This window comes from Neltuma alba, unplaced genomic scaffold (assembly GCF_004799145.2).
Source record: "Neltuma alba isolate B1F8T4 unplaced genomic scaffold, ASM479914v2 tig00013466_pilon, whole genome shotgun sequence".
Taxonomy (NCBI): Eukaryota; Viridiplantae; Streptophyta; class Magnoliopsida; order Fabales; family Fabaceae; genus Neltuma; species Neltuma alba.
The window spans coordinates 1-21,170 of NW_021637699.1; the positions used below are offsets into that span (position 1 = coordinate 1).

A 21,170-nucleotide genomic window follows, 5' to 3' on the forward strand; every position below is an offset into this window, starting at 1 on the left:
TTTTCTCTATCAACATCCATGGAAACCTGGTTTCTTAACCATACCAATCGAAACCTCCTCAACCCCATTTGGTCTACCCATGTTTTCGTCTCATCATCGCCCCTTGATAGCTTTGCTAAACTTTTAGACACTGGCAATTTGGTTCTAAGAGATAGAGGAGGAAGGCAAAAGGTTCTATGGCAGAGTTTTGATTATCCCTGCGACACTTTGCTTCCGTTCGCGAAACTTGGTTTGGGACCGAAAAGCCGGTTTGGACCGGATCTTGACGTCTTGGAAATCCCCTGATAATCCATCACTTGGAAGTGTAACCATGAGGATAGACCCGACAGGATATCCTCAAGCTTTCCATGTATAAAAACGGAGTTCCATTCTGGCGGGTGGGGTCATGGCAGGTCAAAGATGGAGCGGTTTGTCGTGATGAAACCGACCACCCCGTCTTGTATGTGGTCTTTATTAACAATGCCAATGAAGTTACTGTAATGAATGGCGTCAAAATGCTCGATGACCCTTCTATCTTCATAAGAATTGTGCTCGAGGAAACGGGTCGGATAACAAGAACCATTTGGCTAGCTCAAGAAAATAGATGGCTCGAAGTCTGGTATGATCCCACAGAAGAATGTGATAGATTTAGAAAATGTGGATCAAATAGTATTTGTGATCCTTATAATAGTAAAAAGTTTCAATGTTTGTGTCTGCCTGGATTCGACAAGAACCTAAGAAATGGATCAGCAAGCGGATGTGTGAGGAAGAAAAATGTGTCCACGTGTCGAAGTGGGGAAGGGTTTGTGAAGGTGGCAAGGTTGAAGGTGCCAGAGACGTCGAAGGCACTTGTGGATAACAATGTGAACATGAGCTTGAATGGTTGCAAAGAGAAATGCTTGAAGGATTGTTCATGTAAAGCATATACAAGTGTGAATGAAATTACGCAGAGAGGTTGTTTGACATGGCACAATGACATGGAAGATATTAGAAAATTTAATGGTGGGGGACAAGACTTATACGTGCGTGTGGATGCAGTTGAGTTAGGTATGTATTCTTATTCACAACTTTATTTCTATTTTTATTAGTTCAATATATTCTTGTTTGAGTCATTGGGGACATAAATGCAAAAACATATCGGCATGGTATTAAAATAGAACCCAAATTGGCTAAATGATTTGGTCTGGAGTTTTGGGCAAGTCGACCATGTTGGATTTTATATTTGTTTCTCACATTGTAAAATACAAAATGATGCTGTTTTGAGTTAAGAAAATAATAGTCCATCATATTTACGTTTAGTAATTCTGTTTTGTTTGATTATATCTGGTTTATACATGAATTATCCTTTTCCTTGTGCATTAATGCATTTTTTTTATTTGAATATTACTCTTTTGATGGTCGTATATGAATTTTTTTATGGGATATATATGAATATTATTGCATACTTTATTTAAATTACAATATTTTAATCATAACTGGGCTGACCAATTGGACCACTAATCTTAAAACTAGAGTCTCAGTTAGTTTAATAACCAATCTGACTTTTAGCACATTGGAGTATAGATTCTCTCCGTCAGGTCTCCTAGACATCCTAGTCCTCTCTTCACTTAGGTGGTCCAGGACAAAAATCGAATTCTCTCCCTATGTATAATTTTTTTTGTAATGCTACGCACTTACCATAATAAAGCATGCAAATTACCAGTATTATCCATGTACTGTATAATGTACTTTAAACTTTGATGGATATACACTTGCGGATTGCCCATGAAAACTTATTATTTGCAGCCAAATATGAAAGGAAGCCCTACGGTTCTCTTGGCAAGAAGGGGTTGGTGACAATCATAGTTCTCTCTACTTTGTTGTTTATACTTGTGACGACCTCTTTCTTGTACTGGTTTGCAAAGAAACGGAGGCATGGTAAGCTAATTAACTCAATTGTATACGTATTGAAGTATATTATATATATATATATAATTTCCCTCTCTTCCCTACAACATACTTATTCTCTTACTTGAGGATGATTGAATGGATCACAACTCATCTGTTATTATCTCTTGATCCAGCGGCGAAAGGAACACATACCAACTATGTGCTTGATAGAGAACACAATTCAAATTTATTATTATTCAATCTAAGTGACATAATTGAAGCAACAAACAATTTCTCTGTCGCTAACATGATTGGAAAAGGCGGTTTTGGATTTGTTTACAAGGTAAGAATTCTTCTGTAACTAGTTTCAAACTTCATTAATTTTGACCAAGGCATACATACATACATACATACATACATACATACATACATACATACATACATACATACATATTTTCCTGCTTTATAGAAAGACAAACAGGGCCCAAAAGGGACAGTTTTCACAGTTATAGTTTATTGCAATAAATTAAAGGAACATGTGTGCATACAGTTGTATACATGACTATATATGGATTTTGATTCCAGGGCATACTCCGTGATGGAATGGAGATAGCAGTAAAGAAGTTGTCAAAGTATTCTGATCAAAGCATTGAAGAATTCAAAAATGAGGTTGCTATAATGACAAAGCTCCAACATAAGAATCTTGTAAGGATCTTAGGTTGCTGCATACAAGGAGAAGATAACATGTTGATCTATGAATATTTACCAAACAAAGCTTGGACTCTTTCATTTTTGGTATGTTCTTTTCATTTTGTCATGTGAAGTTTTCATCTTTGATAAAAAAAAAAAGTAAATTGATCAATTCTCATTCATAATTATTTGAAAATTTTTATTCAGATCAAGCAAAAAAATTACAACTAGATTGGAGGATGCGATTTGATATCATTTGTGGGATTGCAAGAGGGATCTTGTACCTTCATCAAGATTCAAGATTAAAAATAATTCATAGAGACTTAAAGGCTAGCAATATCTTGTTAGACCATGCATTGAATCCAAAAATTACTGATTTTGGTATGGCTCGAATATTTGGTGAAGATCAAATTGAAGCAAGCACAAATCGCGTTGTGGGAACTTAGTAAGTATTCTATAATGCAAAACATCACTTCTTTTGTCTTGTTATGTTATGTAGGATTATACTTTTTACAATTTTAAATGAATGAAAAAATTTAATTAATTGTTGAGTTGCAAGGATCTCGGACGTTATCAATATATCTAAGTATAGCGTACATTTTGACCAATATGTTAGAAATTACAATAAAATTATTTAGTACTTGCACTTAACAATTTTAAGTATTTTAAATTGAAGTTGTTTTGATAAGTTTCAATAATTTTTTTTTAATATAGTGGCTATATGTCTCCTGAATATGCAATGGAAGGATTATTTTCAATAAAGTCTGATGTATATGGCTTTGGAGTTCTACTTCTTGAAATTATTACCAGCAGAAAGAATGGTGGCCATTATGATGATATTACTTCTACTTTGGTTAAACATGTAAGTACTATCCATAAGGATCAACCACTCTAATATTTGATGTTCCGTTCAATCTATAATAATCTACTAATGTCTTTCAACCAATTCAGATTTGGGACTTATGGAGAGAGAATAGAGCCATGGAGATCATAGATCCATCTTTAAAATATGAGACATGCCTTGAATATGATGATGAAGTTCTAAAATGCATTCAGATTGGATTGTTATGCGTGCAAGAGTATGCGTCAGATAGGCCAACTATGCTAGAAATCGTTTCGATGTTGGAGAATGACTCCACTCTTCCTCCTCCCAAACAACCAGCATTCGTTTTCAAGGAAACTACTCGTGATCGTTCAAATCAATCAATTGGCGAAGAAGCAAATAATTCTTTATGTGGAATGAGTACTTCTGTGATTGAAGCTCGCTGAAGGCCATAACTCTTGAAAGTATACAAGATATTTGAATGCTGCTGTTACATATAGTGATACTGTTTTGTGAAGGGAATGGTTCCAAGACTTCCCTAAAATTGTGAATCATAATGACTCTTATATATGTACGCACACATGTAACTATTTGAAGTCACTTTATGCGAATGATGCCTGTATTTTTTAGTATAGATTGAAATTACAAAATGAAATTGAGTGTGAAATTTGCTGGATCATAATTATGATTTGCATTAGTTATTAATTAATTGGCAAATTCATCTAGCATTCTAAGTCCATATTTTAGCAAATAGAATAGAATGGAAGAAATACGGATAGAGACCTAAGGCATCGCATTTAAAGAGAGCTAGTTAATTCGGCATGTTCTATCAGTTGTAAATTAGGCGATTTCTTAGTGGTACCGCATGATATGGCATCCTGAGCCAATATAAGCATCAAAGTTTATTTAAAATAAACGATAAGATTCTCATGTCAAATTTCATCTAACATCTATTTTTATCTATTACCTATATATCTAAAAAATTTATAATTTATAATTTATAATTACTATTTCCTCCTGAAATGCCATAATGAATATTTTTTTAATTTCTTTTTTGGTAATTTCTTAAGCTTTGACATGATTTCTGATGAACACGGCTGGATTGGGTGAATTGTTAATGATGTAGGACAGCCGAGGAGGAGCAACGCGAGACAAAGGAGAGGAAGTGAAAGGAAATTCAATACTCAATTTAAATTCGTAAAAAAAAAATTGTATTTATAAGTTTCAACCTAATATTAGAAGTATCTTGGTAAAAAAACTAATGTTAGAAATAAGGGAAGACTGAATAATCCAAATTCCTATTTGGTCACTAAATTTCTGAAAATCCTAGTCATGTCACATGACTCAAAATTTTTTTTAAATGTAATAAAAAGACAATGATGTCCCTCTAGATTTAAGTTCTATGTTGTTAACAAGTCTGAATTCTAAATTAACAGATCTCTAGTGCCATAATACCTGCAATAAGTATTGACTGAACTTGATCACATTATAACTTTGGAAATTAACAAGTTTCATTATGCTGTTAATAAGTTTGAATTTAAATTAACAAATTTTTCTGTAATACACACTTGCAATAAGCATTGACTAAACCTTAATATCACAATACAGCATTAAAAGTTAACAAGTTATGTTATGTAATTAACAAATTTGAATTCTAAATTAACAACTTTTCTATATCCATAGCACACTTGCAATAAGTATTGACTAAAAATGGATTACACCTTTAAAAATTAACAAGTTTCATTACACTATTAACAAGTTTGAATTCTAAATTAACAACTTTTCTTTTTTCATAACAAGTTTGTTATGAGTATGGACTAAAATTTAATCACAATACAATCTTAAAAATTAGTAAATTTCATTATGTTGTTAACAAGTTTAAATTCTAAATTAACAATTTTCTTTCTAACATCTTAAATTTTATTTTAGTATTATTCCCAAAAAATTATTATTTCATAATATTAAATAATTAAAATTAAAGAAATAAATAATATAAATATAATATTTCATTATTATATTATAAAAAATAAAAAGTAAAAAAAAGTAACTTTTCCACTGAAAGTTAAGTGGAAAAGAAGAAGGAAATTTATAGAGGGGAAGCTTCCCTAATAATGTGTGAGGTATTAAATATACCCCTCAATTTACTTCTTTATTTTGTCCCACAAGAGAGGAAAAGAGAAAAGACAGCGAGGAGCAGGGAATAGCATTTCAATTAGTCATTCTTGAAGGAAGGACAAGTTTTGGGAATGATTTAGGTACATAAAATTACCTCTTTTTATCAAACTTTTTTATTGAATTTATATATATTTTAAGCTTTCTAATGGCAGTAGTATTATAGTGATTAGAGAAATTTTGGGAGTTAGGTATAGAATAAGTATTGAGTTTTGACAATAGATAACCATAGAGGTAAATGATGAGTTAATTTTAATCTATTTAAATTTGTCTATTTGTTGCTTTTAATATTTAAAATTAAATTTTGGTTGAAGATATGTTATTTATGATATCTATATATATACTTGTACAGATTAAAATTAAGTTAAATAATTATTTATTTGTTGTTTTATATATTATTGAGATTTTAATTAGTTTAGAATGTGGAATAGGTTGAGGATATACTATTGAAAAATTTTGAAGCTGGAAACTTAAATTGTAAATTGAGAATTTTATACAATTAATAAAATCAATATTTATTTATAATTTGAATGAGTTATTTGGGGGAGGAAAAAATGTTAATTGAAGTTAGAATTTTTGGGTAGTAAATATACGTGTGCATAAGAAAAGCAACAACAACAACAATAAATTTAATATTTATTTGTTTGTATATTAAATACTATTTATTTGTAGATAATTTTGTACTTCAGAGTTTGTAATTTGTGCTCTTATTTCTCAAGCTTGTGAGGTTAAGTTTGAAGTAAAAATAACCCAGGTTAATTTATTTGATATGCCTGATAAGGATCGTAAGGTTTTCTTAATCTTCTCTATTTAGCTAAATTATGAAGTATGTGTTTATTATTAAAATATGTATTTTCATATATTGTATTTGGTGAAGTGGAAAGTATGTTAACTATTATATTATAGACTTGTATTGGTTTAATGTTTGTAACACGTTATATAGCAAAGTTGATGTTATGTTGTGAATTGTGAGATATATACTCTTTATTGCTAATTAAGATTGTTATATTGTTATTTTGCACTGGGGTCATAAATAAATATTAGGATTTTGTTATGTGGAGGATAACTGTTCTTGAAGCTCGCATGGCATGCCAGTACTACCAATCATAATGGTTGGCCTTATCATTAGGCTCTTGTAGTTCTTCCTTTTTCTCAGCTTGAAATTGAGAACGGGCTCTTGGGTAACAACTTTTACACTATAGTCCATTATTAAGCGATGTAGGTGTAAGAGGGGGCCCATTAACTTGATATGAGTAGGGTGACCTTTGGACAGGTTACTCAATAGAAAAGGTCTAGGTCCTTGTCATGGAGTTATAACTATAAAGAGGAGTATGATGGATAGGATGGGCATTTATATTATTATGTTATTTGTTGTATATGTAGTTGATATTTTACCACTTAAAAATTTATGTATAAGCACCCCTTCACCAACTTACGATCTTGCTTGCATATGTTATAAATTGATTGCTGGTTACTGAGACTTAATTGTCTGAACCCTTTATTAATACTTTCTAGGAGAGCTATCTAGTTTGGCTAAGTGCGAAGGGAAGGCGAGCATAGCCTATTAGTCCTCTATTGGTCTGGGCTTGTAATATTATGTACAGTGCCATCTTAAGGCCCATATTTTTGTTAACATATACTTACTTTTGTTTGATTGTTAGATGACTGTATCTGATGGAGTGTTATTAGAATGGTCGAAGGCCACAGGACATTATTCATGTGTTTCTCTTATGGATTGAATATGTGTATGCTCATTAGGCTGAGCTAAGCACCTTCTGTTTCTTGTGCCCTAAGTCTTTTGTGGGATGAATGTTTATGATAAGCTTGTGGGTGATTACTGTGTCCTGAGTTCTTATTATACTATTATACTAGTTGTTAAACTTATGGGTGTTTTGTGTATCCTAGGTCTCTTAAGATGTTTTCAAAATAATATAAAGTCTTTATAATCATGATGGCGTTTTAAAACACTCTAATCTATTTTTTTTCTATCATGTTTACTCTCTTAAAATTATTTTATATTTTTGTATTAAGAAAAGGTCTTTTCACTTTCTATCAGGCATATTCTCAAAAAATACATAAAAGAATTTAAGCACAAAATAGCCTTGAAAATTACCAATTTTCATTATGCAATTAACAACTTTCAATTTGCAATTCACCAATTTCCAATTGTTTTATTGAATGATAGAAAATCATCATCTTTTTTTCATTTCTAATAATAGGGGCATTGAAATAATGTCATCAAATTTTAAAATCCCTTTATGTGTCATGTCGCCTGATGAGGGATTCTAGAAATTCAGTGACTGATCCTCATGTCGCTTTGGGGGTCAAATTAATTTTGATTTAGAATGCAATATAGTGATGCAAATAGGACCTGAGTTAACTAAAATCAAAACTATTATTAAAAAGGTGTTTTTGTTGATTTTTCAAATTTAAAATCTATTTTATGAATAAATTGAAAACAATTCTAAATACTTCTTTTTGGATTTTCTTTTTATAAAGAGGAGTGAAAGGATTAAACTAAAACAATTTAGATGAATTCTCCTTTAGAGTTTTAAACCGTGTCTTACTTGTTTTAAAAGATTTATAGAGTTTTAATTTCCAATCAATCAATTAGCTTAAGCAACTACTTAGATTAATTAACCTGTAACAAAAACCCTTTAGCTGAAAGAGTTCAATACAGAATTAACAACCCTCACTAAATTCTACTGGAAGAGATTAATAACGGTGTACAATCAAAATTCAACAATCTTAACACTGAACAGCAATTAAGTCAAAAGATTAACGTTAAATTAACTCAATTCAATGTCAAACAACCAAGTCAAGCATTAAATAATTCAAACCAGTACACAATTATCAATATCAACATTCAAATCTCATTAAAACTGCACTGCAAACGTATGTAACAACTCCATAATCATAATTCAATCATCTAACTAAGATAATCAAAATATAAAACTGAAATTACAGATATAAAATTTAATTAAGAACTTCCTAATTGATGCTCCAAGATCTGACAGAGTCTTTGCTCAAAGAGGATTTCAGATTCAGCCACTCGTGGGGATTTGGATTGCTCCACCGACCTCCTCCAACACTTCAATCATCCTTGCAGCAGCTGAGAACTGGAAGGAGGGAGGTGGGTTGAGAGACTGAAGCAAGAGGAACAGAAGACGGAGGCCCCGATCCTGATGAAGAGGCGGAGCAGGTCGCTCGCGATGATGGAGGAAGAATGAGGTCTGCGATTCACGACGATGGAAGGTGGTCAATTGAGAAGCAGAAGACGATGTTGATGATGATGGACGTTGAATAGCTAATTTGGTTTTAAATCTTGATTATTATATTTACTTTGTTTAAGCACTTTTGGAAGGGTTTGGTTCATTCTGAGGCTTCGTGTCCGTTAGTGATTTTATTTGACTTATCTATGATATCATATATCAAGTTATCCTGTTTTTCTTTCAAAGTTGGACGCATATTTTAGCTGCTGGTGTGTGGATTTTTTGGGCTCTTTACATATTCGGCTGATAAATATACCTATTATTCTGCGTAATATGTGAAGGAAGAAAAGCAAGCGAAGCAAGTGTAATTAAGTTTCTTGCTTCTTTTTTCTTTTTTATTTAATTTCTAATGGATATATGAATTAAATGAACTAGTTTGTGATCTTGGGTATGTACGTAGTTTTCCTTCTGACTGTTTATGCTTTATTCATTTTGGATACGTGATCCCTCCTTATATTCAATCTTTGTTCATTATTGATTCCTTAGTTTGTATATATAATGAGGGATAGAATTGTTATTGTTGATGTTGAATTGTGATAAATCAACATGTTTCCTGCAATCCATTTGAAAACTTATGCGTACACTACTACAAAAAAGAGTATTCATTCACGACGCTAATTTACGGCAGTTATTAGCAAAAACGTTGTAAAAAATATGACGGTGGCATTTCTGTAATTATAGGCGGACTTTTAAAGGCGGTTATTTAAAAAACCGCCGTAAAAAATACTTTTAACGGCGGTTTTTTAAATAACCCCGTAAAAAAAATACTTTTAACGGCGGTTTTTTTTGCCGTTTTTTAAAAAACCGCCGTAAAAAGGGTATCAGAATTTTAAAATCCATCGCGCGATAGTTTTCACTTTTCAGATTCAGAGCTCATAGTCCCCCATACCACATCCTCACTCGATTTTCGCCCTCCTCCTATATTTGTCGACGTTTATCCCATTGCCTTCTATCATTTCCGCCATGTTCTTCCATCACTATCGCTATTGCCTGTTGCTGTCACCATCGCCTCATCCTCTTCATTCTTATTTGTGAGTTTTTCACCTTCATTCTTTTTGTGGATTTGCAGTTTTTGTGGTTTGATATGATTATTTTCTTTAGTTAAAAAATAAGATGCTTAATCTGAGTTTAAAGAGATCTGATTTTTAGCAGATCTGAGTTTTTGATTTTATCAGATCTGGTCTTTGATTTTACCTTTATTAAATCTTAATTGCTTCGATCTGGTAGCCGAAGGTGAAGCTAAGTGACGCTATGAAGGCAGGAAAGAATCTATATTTACTCCATCAAAATGCTTTTAACTGGCGAGAGATTTCCTTTGAGGCTTTGTTCTCCCTCCCGTTCCCTCCTGATCAGTAAGATGAAACGTAGCTTAAAGGAATAAAATTTTTTCACGGCGGTTATTTATATAACCGCCGTGAAAAGTCACATATCACGGCGGTTCTTAAACCCGCCGTGAAATCCTCTACATTTTACGTCGATGGCATAGACGTCGGTCTCAAAACCGCCGTAAAAAGCTTATTTTAACCGCCGTTAAATGTATTTTTTTGTAGTAGTGGTACTTGTGTTTAATTAAGGTTTAACCAGACTCCATTTTCATGTTTTTTTCCCTTATGTGACCTGAATTCATATATCATGAATTCTTTGTATCTTCCCAAATAAAATGTTTATTAAAAAAATTTTGACCTGTCAAAAATTATCTTCAAGATACTTGCTTATCTCTCAATATTGGAACTCTTCGTTATACACAGAAGTTCTCGATCATTTAAACGTTACTAGAAAAAAAAAATCCCAATGATATATCAAATTTAAATTCAAGCTTACATTTTTAACAACATACAAATTTTTTTTATCTAAATCAATCAAATAAAGCATCTAAAACTAACAAGAAATATTTGTTAATAACCATCGTCCTTACTTATTGAAAAATAAGTCGCTTTACTCTTCACCTTAACTCAGTTAAAATTAAATTAATAGCAGTCAATTTTGAAAGACTGATAGATCTCAACAATTAATATACTACCTCTGATTCTAACTATAAGAGCTAGTTTACTGATTTAAATAGATTAAAGAAACAAATTAAGTTAGTTATTTATAAAAAATATTTGTTGCCTTTTCTAAAATATGCTTGCTAATCAAGTTTTTGTTGTTTAGAACTATCATTATTCTACTGCTCTATTTATTATATTTGATTTGTGGCAAATTAATTCTGAAACTGGCATACCACTAAGATAATAGTTGTCTTCACAAAAGTTCACAATACAAGTATTGATGTAAACCTTAGGTTTTAGATTCCTCATGCCAGTTTGTAAAAGAAGATCATGGAAATAAACAGGAGATCGTAAGTTCTTTGGTCAGTGACAATATTCTAATTATTATCGTCAATTTTATATCATCGCTGTGTATTATACATAAAGTGCAACTTACTAGATACACACCACTAATCTGGATTTGGAAGTTTTCGAAAAGGTAGTTTTATGGTAAACCACTTTGTATTTTCCCCTCTTCTGCGCCTTCTTCTCCCAGTAATCTGAAGCTCTCTCACTTGCCTAATATCCAAAACTAACCGTCTGTGTTTATTTTTAATATATTTAAATTTTATTTCTGTACCTGTATTATATACTAATACAAGTATGTAATATAATTTTATTTAATTATTATATTATTGGTTTGACTGTTAAGCTACAAACACACTTCTCTTAAAAGTGTGTTTTTGCTTCTATATTATTTGAATCATAAAACTAAATATATAATTAGAAAAACCCGGCCCACACTCTCTCTCCAGTTGTGTGTGACGTGTCTCTATCAGGATCACATGCAAGTTTATTTTATTGAGACCGCAATGTTAATTTGTCATTGACAACGAAACGTTTCAGCTGGGTGTTTCTTCATGACCACTTGGACCTATTGACTCTATATATGTTATTCCTTGCCCTGGTTTTCTTATTTTTAGAGACATTTCTAATGCTACTTTTTGATTTTTAATATAAGAACTAATTGACTAATTTGAATAGATTAAGAAAACTATCTTTCATAAAATTTCTTGCTAACAAATATTATTGATTAGAACTACTACCTTCGGTCCTAATATAAAGACCTTGTTTGACTTTTATTTTCGTTCTAAATATAAAACTCCAATCCACTTTGTCTCTCATATTTATGTATTTTTTCCAAGACAATCTTTCTAACAATGATAGTTCTAATCAATATATTTGATTAGTAAAGATATTTTAGGAAAGACAACATCTATTTATTACAATAACTAATTTAACGTCTTTCCTTAATCTCCTCAAATTAGTCAACTAACTCTTATAACTAGGATCGGAGATAGTACCATTATTACAAGGACTATCTTGGAAATAAATAAATAAATAAATATGAGAGAAAAATGAATTGAATTCTTATATTTAGAACTAAAATAAAAGTCAAATGAACTCCTATATTAAGGACTGGAGGTAGTATGTTTTGCACATTAAAAAAAATCATAAACTATATCAATTCTTCCTTAAAATATACAATTTTTTCGAGTTTATCCATATTTCTATATAAACCTTTAAAAAAATAACTATCTACGTCATAATACATAAATGTCAAAATAGTACATTTATGTAACTACTAAGAAAAATTTTCTTTATTTGCCTATAAATAGAACCAAAGGAGTAAGTTACAACCCATGAAATCAGTTACAACTAATCAAATCAGCTACGTCAAAATGTTGGCTAATTAAAATTAGTTTAAAAACAATAAATATGCAAGAAATGAATCATTTTGTCAAAGATATACCTTATTTGTGAAAGAAGTGAGAGAGATGTGAGTGGAAAAATTGAGTCTATAGTTTATTAAATAAGAGAAAATGAGTAATAGTTAATACACGGTCGTACATTTAATAGGAATAAAAATAAAAAAAGACATAAAATTTTCAGCCAAAAAATAAATCATAGAAAGTCCTATGCCTAAGAACGTAACTTTCATACACACACAGACACACGTATATGTATATGTCTACATATATCTATAGGTAGGAGGGAGTGTATTATACTTTTATTTAGGGGTGTGCATGAAGCCCAAAGCCCGCTAAGCCCGCCCAAGCCCGAAGAAAAATTGCCCAGCCCAGCCCGAAAAAAAGGAGCCCGAAAAAAATAGGCATCTTTGGGCTGGGCATTTCATGGGCAGGGCTGGCATCGGGCAGGACATGCTGCCCTGCCCATTTGGCCCTGCCCAAATTATATTTATATATATTATAATTTATAAAATAATATTAATATATTACATTTCTTTACCCCAAAAAAAAGTTATTCCCTCCTCTTTGTAATTTAATTTATTATTGTACATGTCTGTTAGTTTTCCATCTTAGGGATCTAATTTTTCTAAAAAAAACAATAGTATCTTGCTTTTATTGTTCTTCATGAGCTTTATTGAGTACATCCTATTGTGTGTTGCTATTGTAATGTTGGCTATTTATAAGCCCGTCTTCCCTTATATGTCATTAACAACTTTCTCTGTTGAGAATAGATTTCATACATTACATATTTGTATAAAAATAACAATTTTAAATATTTATACAAGATAGAATCCAAGATTGGGGTAGGAGCAGAGAAAGAAAATTAGGGTTTAATTATCTGGATTATATGTTTTATTTTTTTATTTAATTTATATTTAGTTATTTTGTATTAATTTTTTATGAACAAATCATATGATGGAAAGAAGTCGTTTAGTTGTACGGACTACTAACTGCATTGTATTACATAATAAGTGTTTGCATATTAAAAGTGGTTATATTAAATTATTATAAGATTTGAAGTTTTTTTATTTATCTTTTTACAATTATTTCACCATATTTTTATATGGTCTATATGATTCCTTTTAACCCATTACTTCAGTTTTAATATCTTTTTATAATCCTTTAGGTAACATTTAATTTTTGCCACTTGAATGGATAATCAAGCTTCTATTACATTGCCATCTCCAACCCTCAATAGAATATCTCAATGTGCTTCAACCCCTCTTCAATTTTTTCAAATGTTTTATTATTTTCTCAACTTTATGGAGATTGACGCAAACAGTTTGAATTTCAAGGTTTTAATTACAATCTTGAGAGTTGTTTTGTTCTAAATAGATTATGAATATTATTTATTTAGATATTTGCTAAGACTTGTTTTAAATTATTTTTGGATAATTTCAATGTGCAAAAATGTAAAATTATGAAATGTAATTTTCAGTTATGGACAAAAGTTTTTTTACATGTGATATCGACAGGTCATCATTATTTGGGCAACAAAGCCCGTCCTGCCCAGCCCACCCATGCCCAGCCCAAAACAGTTAGGGCTTCTATGGGCAGGGCCAGGCAGCGGGCTGCAAAATGCAGCCCATTCATATTTCGGGCCGGGCATCGGGCAGGGGTCCTGCCCTGCCCAGCCCTGCCCATGTGCACCCCTACTTTTATTGATGTCATTATCTTCTGTGTGATAACCCCAATCCATGCAGAAGAAGGAACCAACGACTTTCAAAGAACCCACCGTAACCTTTTCATACGTTTGTTCATGTGTCTCAATCACACGTGTATGTCCACTTCCGCCATCTTTGTTAGTTGTTTGACAATTGAAGTTTTGGTAGAGAAATTAACAAACCTCTAAACACCCTCACTGGTCTTCATCGATCACCACCATGAAGCCTCTTGAAAACGGCGACGTTTTGGTCTCCGACGGAACAACCTTTGCCCTTGGTTTCTTCATGCCCGACAAAAATTCCAAAAACAGCTTCGTCGGAATCTGGTACAACCAAGTTTCAGAGCGAACCCTTGTCTGGGTTGCCAACAGAGACAACCCTCTTAATAATACTTTTGGAATTCTCTCAATCGACATCCATGGGAACATCGTTCGATCTTGTTGCCAACCATACGAATCCAAATCCCATTTGGTCTTCCAATGTTTCACTCTCGTTGTCATCATATCCCACTAAGACCTTCGCGAAGGTTCTAGACACAGGAAACTTGGTTTTGATCGAAAATAATGGCACAAGGTTCTTTGGCAGAGTTTTTACTATCCCTGCGACACCATGCTTCCGCTTATGAAATATGGATTGGATAAGAAGACCGGATTGAAAAGATTCCTTGCCTCATGGAAATCCCATGACGACCCGAGACCCGGAAGCATGAGCTATAAGATCGACCCGAGAGGCTATCCTCAGTTCCTCGTCTACAAAAACGAGGACCCAATCGATGGGGTTGGGTCTTTGATGGGTCAAAGATTTAAAATATTTGTTTATAATTTTGATTTGACTGTTATCATTTTTATTAATTTTAATTTATGTAATAGAAACTCCACAAACTACGAAAGTCTTCGCCTCATCTCATCAAACACCAATTAAGAACAAACCCTTCTTCAACCTCGCCATGATTACTCACAGATACTTCTTACTCTTCTTATTTATCGCTAGCTTCCTCTGTTCTCCTACCATTGAAGCAGTACGACCTACTTATCTTTACCACAACTGCTCCACCGCCGGAAAAAGCTTCTCTGCTAATAGTACCTTCCAATCCCACCGGACCACCCTCCTCTCCTCCTTAGCTTCAGCCAATGCCGCTTCCTACAACACCACCATTCCCGGAGGCAGTGAAGCCATCTACGGCCTCTTCATGTGCCGAGGCGACGTCTCCCTCCAAGTCTGCCGTGAATGCGTCGCTAACGCAACCCAACTGCTACCTTTTGAGTGCCGGATTTCGAAGGAGGCCGTAATTTGGTACGACGAGTGCATGCTTCGCTATTCCAACACCTCTTTCTTCTCCACCATTGATAAATGGCCAACCTCGTCATATTGAACCCGTACAATATCTCCAACTCGTACCAGGCAAGATTTAAGAGTTTCTTGCTGGATTTTATGAATCAGACGGCAAGTATGGTGGCGGTGGCGAAATCTGCGTCGGAGAAAAAGGCGTATGCGAAGAACCAAGGTAATTTTCAGTCTCAAACTGTGGAGAAGATTGCAGAAGTTGTTTGAGCGGTGTGATTGGGAACATTCCGCTGTGTAGTGAGGGGAAGATCGGAGGAAGAGCTGTGAATCCCAGCTGTAAAGAACCAGAAGAACCAGAGAGAAACTGAATAACTCGTTTATTACTCACAAAGGCCACGCGGCCAAGATGATACAACAACATACACCGAAGGACCTGTTTCACTTACTTATACGGAACAGGCCCTAGACTAACTACCTTAGGCCCAATATAGGCCCAGATACAATCACCTGAATTTAATCCTCTTAACACTCCCCCTCAAGTTTGGGGTGCATAGAGGTTTACAGCCCCTAACTTGCTCAAGATCCTGTCATGATCTTGTTTTCCTAATCCCTTGGTGAATATGTCACCCTGTTGTTCCTTACTCCTTACATGCTCAAGACTTATGACTCCCTGTTGTAATTTTTTCCTAACAAAATGACAATCTATTTCTATGTGTTTAGTCCTTTCATGATATACAGGATTATTTGCTATACAAATTGCAGATTTACTGTCACAAAACAGTTGCACAGGTTTTAACTTAGTAAACCCAAGATCCTCCAGCAACCTTTTGATCCACACGATCTCTGAAACAGCACTGCTTAATGCTCTGTACTCTGCCTCTGTGGATGATTTGGAGACCATGTTCTGCTTCTTTGACTTCTAGGATATCGGTGATCCTCCAAATTTCACTACATATCCTGGTACAGACCTTCTAGTATCTGGACATGTTCCCTAATCTGCATCTACATAACATTCCAGTTGAGCATCCTTATTTGCTGCGATCTTGATCCTAAGTCCTGGACAGCCCTTGAGGTATCTCACCACTCTCACTGCTGCCCTATAATGCGACCTCCTTGGAGCATTCATGAACTGGCTAAGTGCCTGCACAGCAAAGCTTATATCAGGCTTAGTTACAGTGAGATATGATAACTTACCTATCAACTGCCTGTATGCACTTGGGTCAGATATTAGACAGTCATCTTCCTCACTGTTTGGTCTGTTGCTAAGTCTTATATTTTGCTTAAGAGGTATACCAAGAGGTTTTGCTGCAATCAAGCCCATATCAGTCAAAATATCTAGAGTATACTTCCTCTGATTAAGTATAATTCCATGTTTTGACCTAGCCACTTCTATTCCCAGAAAATATTTAAGCTGACCCAAGTCTTTAATCTTGAATCTATTATGCAGAAAATTCTTTACCTCATTAATCTTTTCAGTCAAATTTCCTGTGATAACCAGGTCATCTACATAAACTAGAACCATAGTCATTTCAGATTCAGTTTTCCTTATAAACAGTGAATAATCATACAAACTTTGCCTAAAACCACACTGAATAAGAGCCTCACTAAGTTTAGCATTCCATTGTCTGGATGCTTGTTTCAAACCATACAAAGATTTGGTCAATTTGCAAACTTTATTGTTTCCATACCGTCCAAATCCTTGTGGAACTCTCATATACACCTCCTCCTTCAAATCACCTTGAAGAAAAGCATTGTGAACATCCATTTGAAACAAATTCCAGCCATTCATTACAGCAATACTAAGAACAATTCTAACTGTAACCATTTTAACTACAGGTGAAAAGGTCTCAAAATAGTCAATTCCTTCTTGCTGACTATACCCCTTGGCAACCAATCTTGCCTTAAATCTATCTACCTCACCTTTTGAATTATACTTCACCTTATAGACCCATTTATAGCCTATGGGTCTCTTTCCTTTGGGCAACTCCATGATTTTCCAGGTCCCATTGTCCTCCAAAGCTCTTATCTCTGCCTTCATTGCATCAACCCACCTGGGATCTTTGGCTGCTTGCTCAAAAGTGGTTGGTTCTGTAATGCTGTCAAGACTTGACAATACACATTTATAGTCTTGTGAAATATGAGAATAAGATAAATAAGACTGCATTGGATACCTTACCATTCTTTTATTTGTTGTCGGTATTTGATCATTATCCATAATGCAAGCATAGCCTACCATTGATCTAAAAGCAGTGTCAACATGACATACATAATCTTTCATCCAGGCTGGTTTCCTTGTTTCTCGGTCTGTTCTCCTAGAACATTGGGGAATCTCGGTAGGTACTTGATCTCCAGCATCCCCCATCTCTGGTTTATGACTATTATGTTCTTTAACTAAAGATGGTAGTGCTAAATCAGTTTCATAGATCCTATAGTCATTGCTAAAGGGATCAATCATTTGTTGGCTACAATCTCCCCCTTGATTGGGACCTATTGCATCTTTAAAAGGGAATCGAGATTCCTCAAAGGTGACATGTCGACTAACATGCAAGGTTTGGGACTGAATATTATACAATAGATAGCCCTTTTGATTATTGGGGTACCTAAGGAAAACACAAGGAGTAGAGCGACTGTGAAACTTATCATGAGTGTGCAAAACTGTAGCAAAGGCTAAACAACCAAAAACTCTCAAAAATGACAGGTCTGGAGGGTGATTATACAGAATTTTGTACGGAGTTTTATGACCTAAAATGGAAGAGGGTGTTCTGTTAATCAAGAAAGTGGCTGTCCGAATGGCTTCCCCCCAAAATTTCAAGGGAACATGAGACTAAAACAGAAGACTCCTAGCAACTTCTAATAAGTGGCAATGTTTGCGCTCTACAACCCCATTTTGTTGTGGTGTATAAGGACATGAGGTTTCATGAATTATACCTTTACTGGTAAAGTGAGTGTTCAATTCTGTATTAACAAATTCTAAACCGTTATCCGTTCTAACTTTCTTTACAGCAGAAGCAAACTGAGTAGAAACATAAAGCAGAAAATTTTTGAGATGATGAACTGCCTCATTCTTATTAATCATGAGAAAGGTCCAAGTACAGTGAGAGAAATCATCAACGATAGTCAAAAAATATCGGTATCCTTTATAACTGGGAACCCTATAGGGCCCCCAAACATCTACATGAATCAATTCAAAATAGCAATGGGTAACAGAATGACTAGAGGGGAAAGGTAAACGGGTTTGTTTAGCACGAGAACACACAATACATTTCTCATCAGTAAGGGCAGGAACTTCTTTCCTAATCAGTTCAAAATAGCGAAGCTTATTCACAGGAACATGCCCTAGTCTGTTATGCCAAATAGTCTGTTTAGTAGAAACATGCAACACACTATCCATGTTGTTAATTCGTTCTATGAGGTAAAGGCCCCCATAGAGTCTACCAATCCTCTTTGTTCTCCCAGTTGAGATGTCCTGCAGTGTGCAATAATCAGAGTAAAAGGAAGCCACAAACTTCTTGCTGGCGGTTAACTTAGATATTGAAATTAGATTATAACAACAACCAACAGCATAATAGACATCGGTTAAAACAATGTCATCAAGAATTTTAACAGTTCCCACATGAGTTATTAACATTTTATCACCATTGGGCACCTTAATTACTCTAATTGGTCCTGCATACTTGTCTACCGTGGCAAACATATTTAAACTATTGACAACATGGCATGTGGCACCCGAGTCAAGTATCCAGTTTGATTCATAAAATGATTTTGGGACAGTTAAAACGATACCTGAAATGGTTTCTTCCAGATAGTTAGTTGTGCCCACTGCAATATCATCTTGGTCTTTTCGCAGAAGCTTCAATATTTGATCATATTGTTCTTGAGTAATGGGCATTTGATTCGGTGCAGGGGAGGTAGAGGAGGAAACGTTGCCGACATGACTGGTATTTGTGGTCTGGACAGGCTTTCCTCGAAGGTTAGTGGGAAAGCCAACCAACTCATAACAATTCTCTCTTTTATGGCCCTTTCTATGACAATGTGAGAACTCTTCAAATGATCTACCACGTCCTCTTCCACGGCCCCTTCCTTGTCTTCCACCACGAGCAGCCATGGTGCCATTGTCATACGGTGAATTATGGGTTCGTGATGAGATGTACTGCTGTGATTCATCTTGACAAATTAGAGAACATGCCTGGCTGACAGTGGGCAATGGCGACTGAAGTAAGAGCTGTGTGCGAGCTTGATGGAAATTATCATTCAGGCCGGTCAAGAACTGAAATAGCCGCTGTTGTTGAATGGTCTTGGTATACTGCTGTGTAGTATCACATTTACACATGGGGAGCGGCATGATGGCGTCGAACTCGTCCCAGAGATCTTTTAGTTTAGTGTAATATTTGGAGACATTCATAGTGCCTTGGATGATTAAGTTAATCATCTTACGCAGAGTAAAAATACGCATGCCGTCAGCCTTATGAAATCGATCCTTTAAATCGAGCCAGACGAGTCTAGCGCTATTCGAAAACACAATACTGGTGGCTATCTGCTTGTCGACCGAGTTGATTAACCAGGATAGGATAATCGCGTTACACCTATCCCAGAGATCACGGAGGTGGGGATCTTGATCTTCTCTGGTACATGTGCCGTCGATAATCCCCATTTTGTTTTTGGCCAGCAGAGCAAGTGTGATTGACCGGCTCCAAATCTCATAGTTTTCAGCTCCTCGCAATACTTGGGATACCAATGTCACCGACTGAGTGTCGGACGGATGAAGATATAGAGGATGCGTAAAATCCACAACAGTCTGGGTGCTGGATGCCGTACCGTCTTCCTTGCCCATGTCGAATGAAGATCAGAAGCAAGAAGGGGGCAAGAAACAGGGGGTTCGCAGAAAAGAGGAAAAGAAGACAGAAAAGAATACAAAAAACGAAATTGTAAGACTAATTCTTTACCGATAACTGTTGCTGGAGATGTGGACGATGACGGGTAGGAAGCTCTCTGATGGTGAAAAGAGAGAGAAAGGGACTTTGGAAACTGAAATCAAACACAAACTAGGGCTTCAAATGAAGCCGGACAGAGTACAGGGACGACAGAATCACAACGACGCCGTTGGATGGATTGGGCTTCAACCGGTTGACTGAATGATTAGGACTTTGATTCGTGTGAGCCCAAGCGAATCGACCTGGCTCCTAGATACCATGTAAAGAACCAGAAGAACCAGAGAGAAACTGAATAACTTGTTTATTACTCACAAAGGCCACGCGGCCAAGATGATACAACAACATACACTGAAGGACCTGTTTCACTTACTTATACGGAACAGGCCCTATACTAACTACCTCAGGCCCAATATAGGCCCAGATACAATCACCTGAATTTAATCCTCTTAACACCAGCTGCAACATTCGCTATGAAATGTCGCCGCCAGAGGCACCGGCACCAGCGCCGGAAGTGTCCCTGGCTCCGACGCCTCCATTTTTCCCTGGAACCAATACTTCACGTCATCCTCAACCTCCAGGTAAAGAGTCAAACACAAATGCTTCTTCTGTTTTTTTCCCCAAACATATTAAACTATATATAAGAAAAATTGCATACTTCCGTTTGGAAAAATATAGTTGTTATGTCTAAACTTTTGTCACCTTATTGAT

The 21,170-nt window shown here is 34.8% G+C and overlaps 1 protein-coding gene and 1 pseudogene across 1 annotated transcript; both read left to right on the forward strand.

Moving 5' to 3' along the window:
• The first annotated feature begins 347 nt into the window (after positions 1-347).
• On the forward strand, positions 348-3,807 carry LOC114737582 (G-type lectin S-receptor-like serine/threonine-protein kinase RKS1; annotated as a pseudogene).
• An 11,049-nt stretch (positions 3,808-14,856) lies between these two features.
• LOC114737583 (putative cysteine-rich receptor-like protein kinase 20) lies at positions 14,857-15,619 on the forward strand. The gene is made up of 2 exons (XM_028925529.1): positions 14,857-15,040; positions 15,117-15,619. Exons 1-2 carry the CDS (start codon positions 14,857-14,859, stop codon positions 15,617-15,619), a joined length of 687 nt encoding a protein of 228 aa, XP_028781362.1.
• Positions 15,620-21,170: the final 5,551 nt, after the last annotated feature.

Excerpts from the sequence above, each read along its gene's own strand:
- LOC114737583 (XM_028925529.1), top strand. The coding sequence starts at position 14,857 with ATGCTTCCGCTTATGAAATATGGATTGGATAAGAAGACCGGATTGAAA. Across the intron at positions 15,041-15,116 it reads TGGGGTTGGGTCTTTGATGG|AAACTCCACAAACTACGAAA; the intron begins GTCAAAGATTTA and ends TTTATGTAATAG.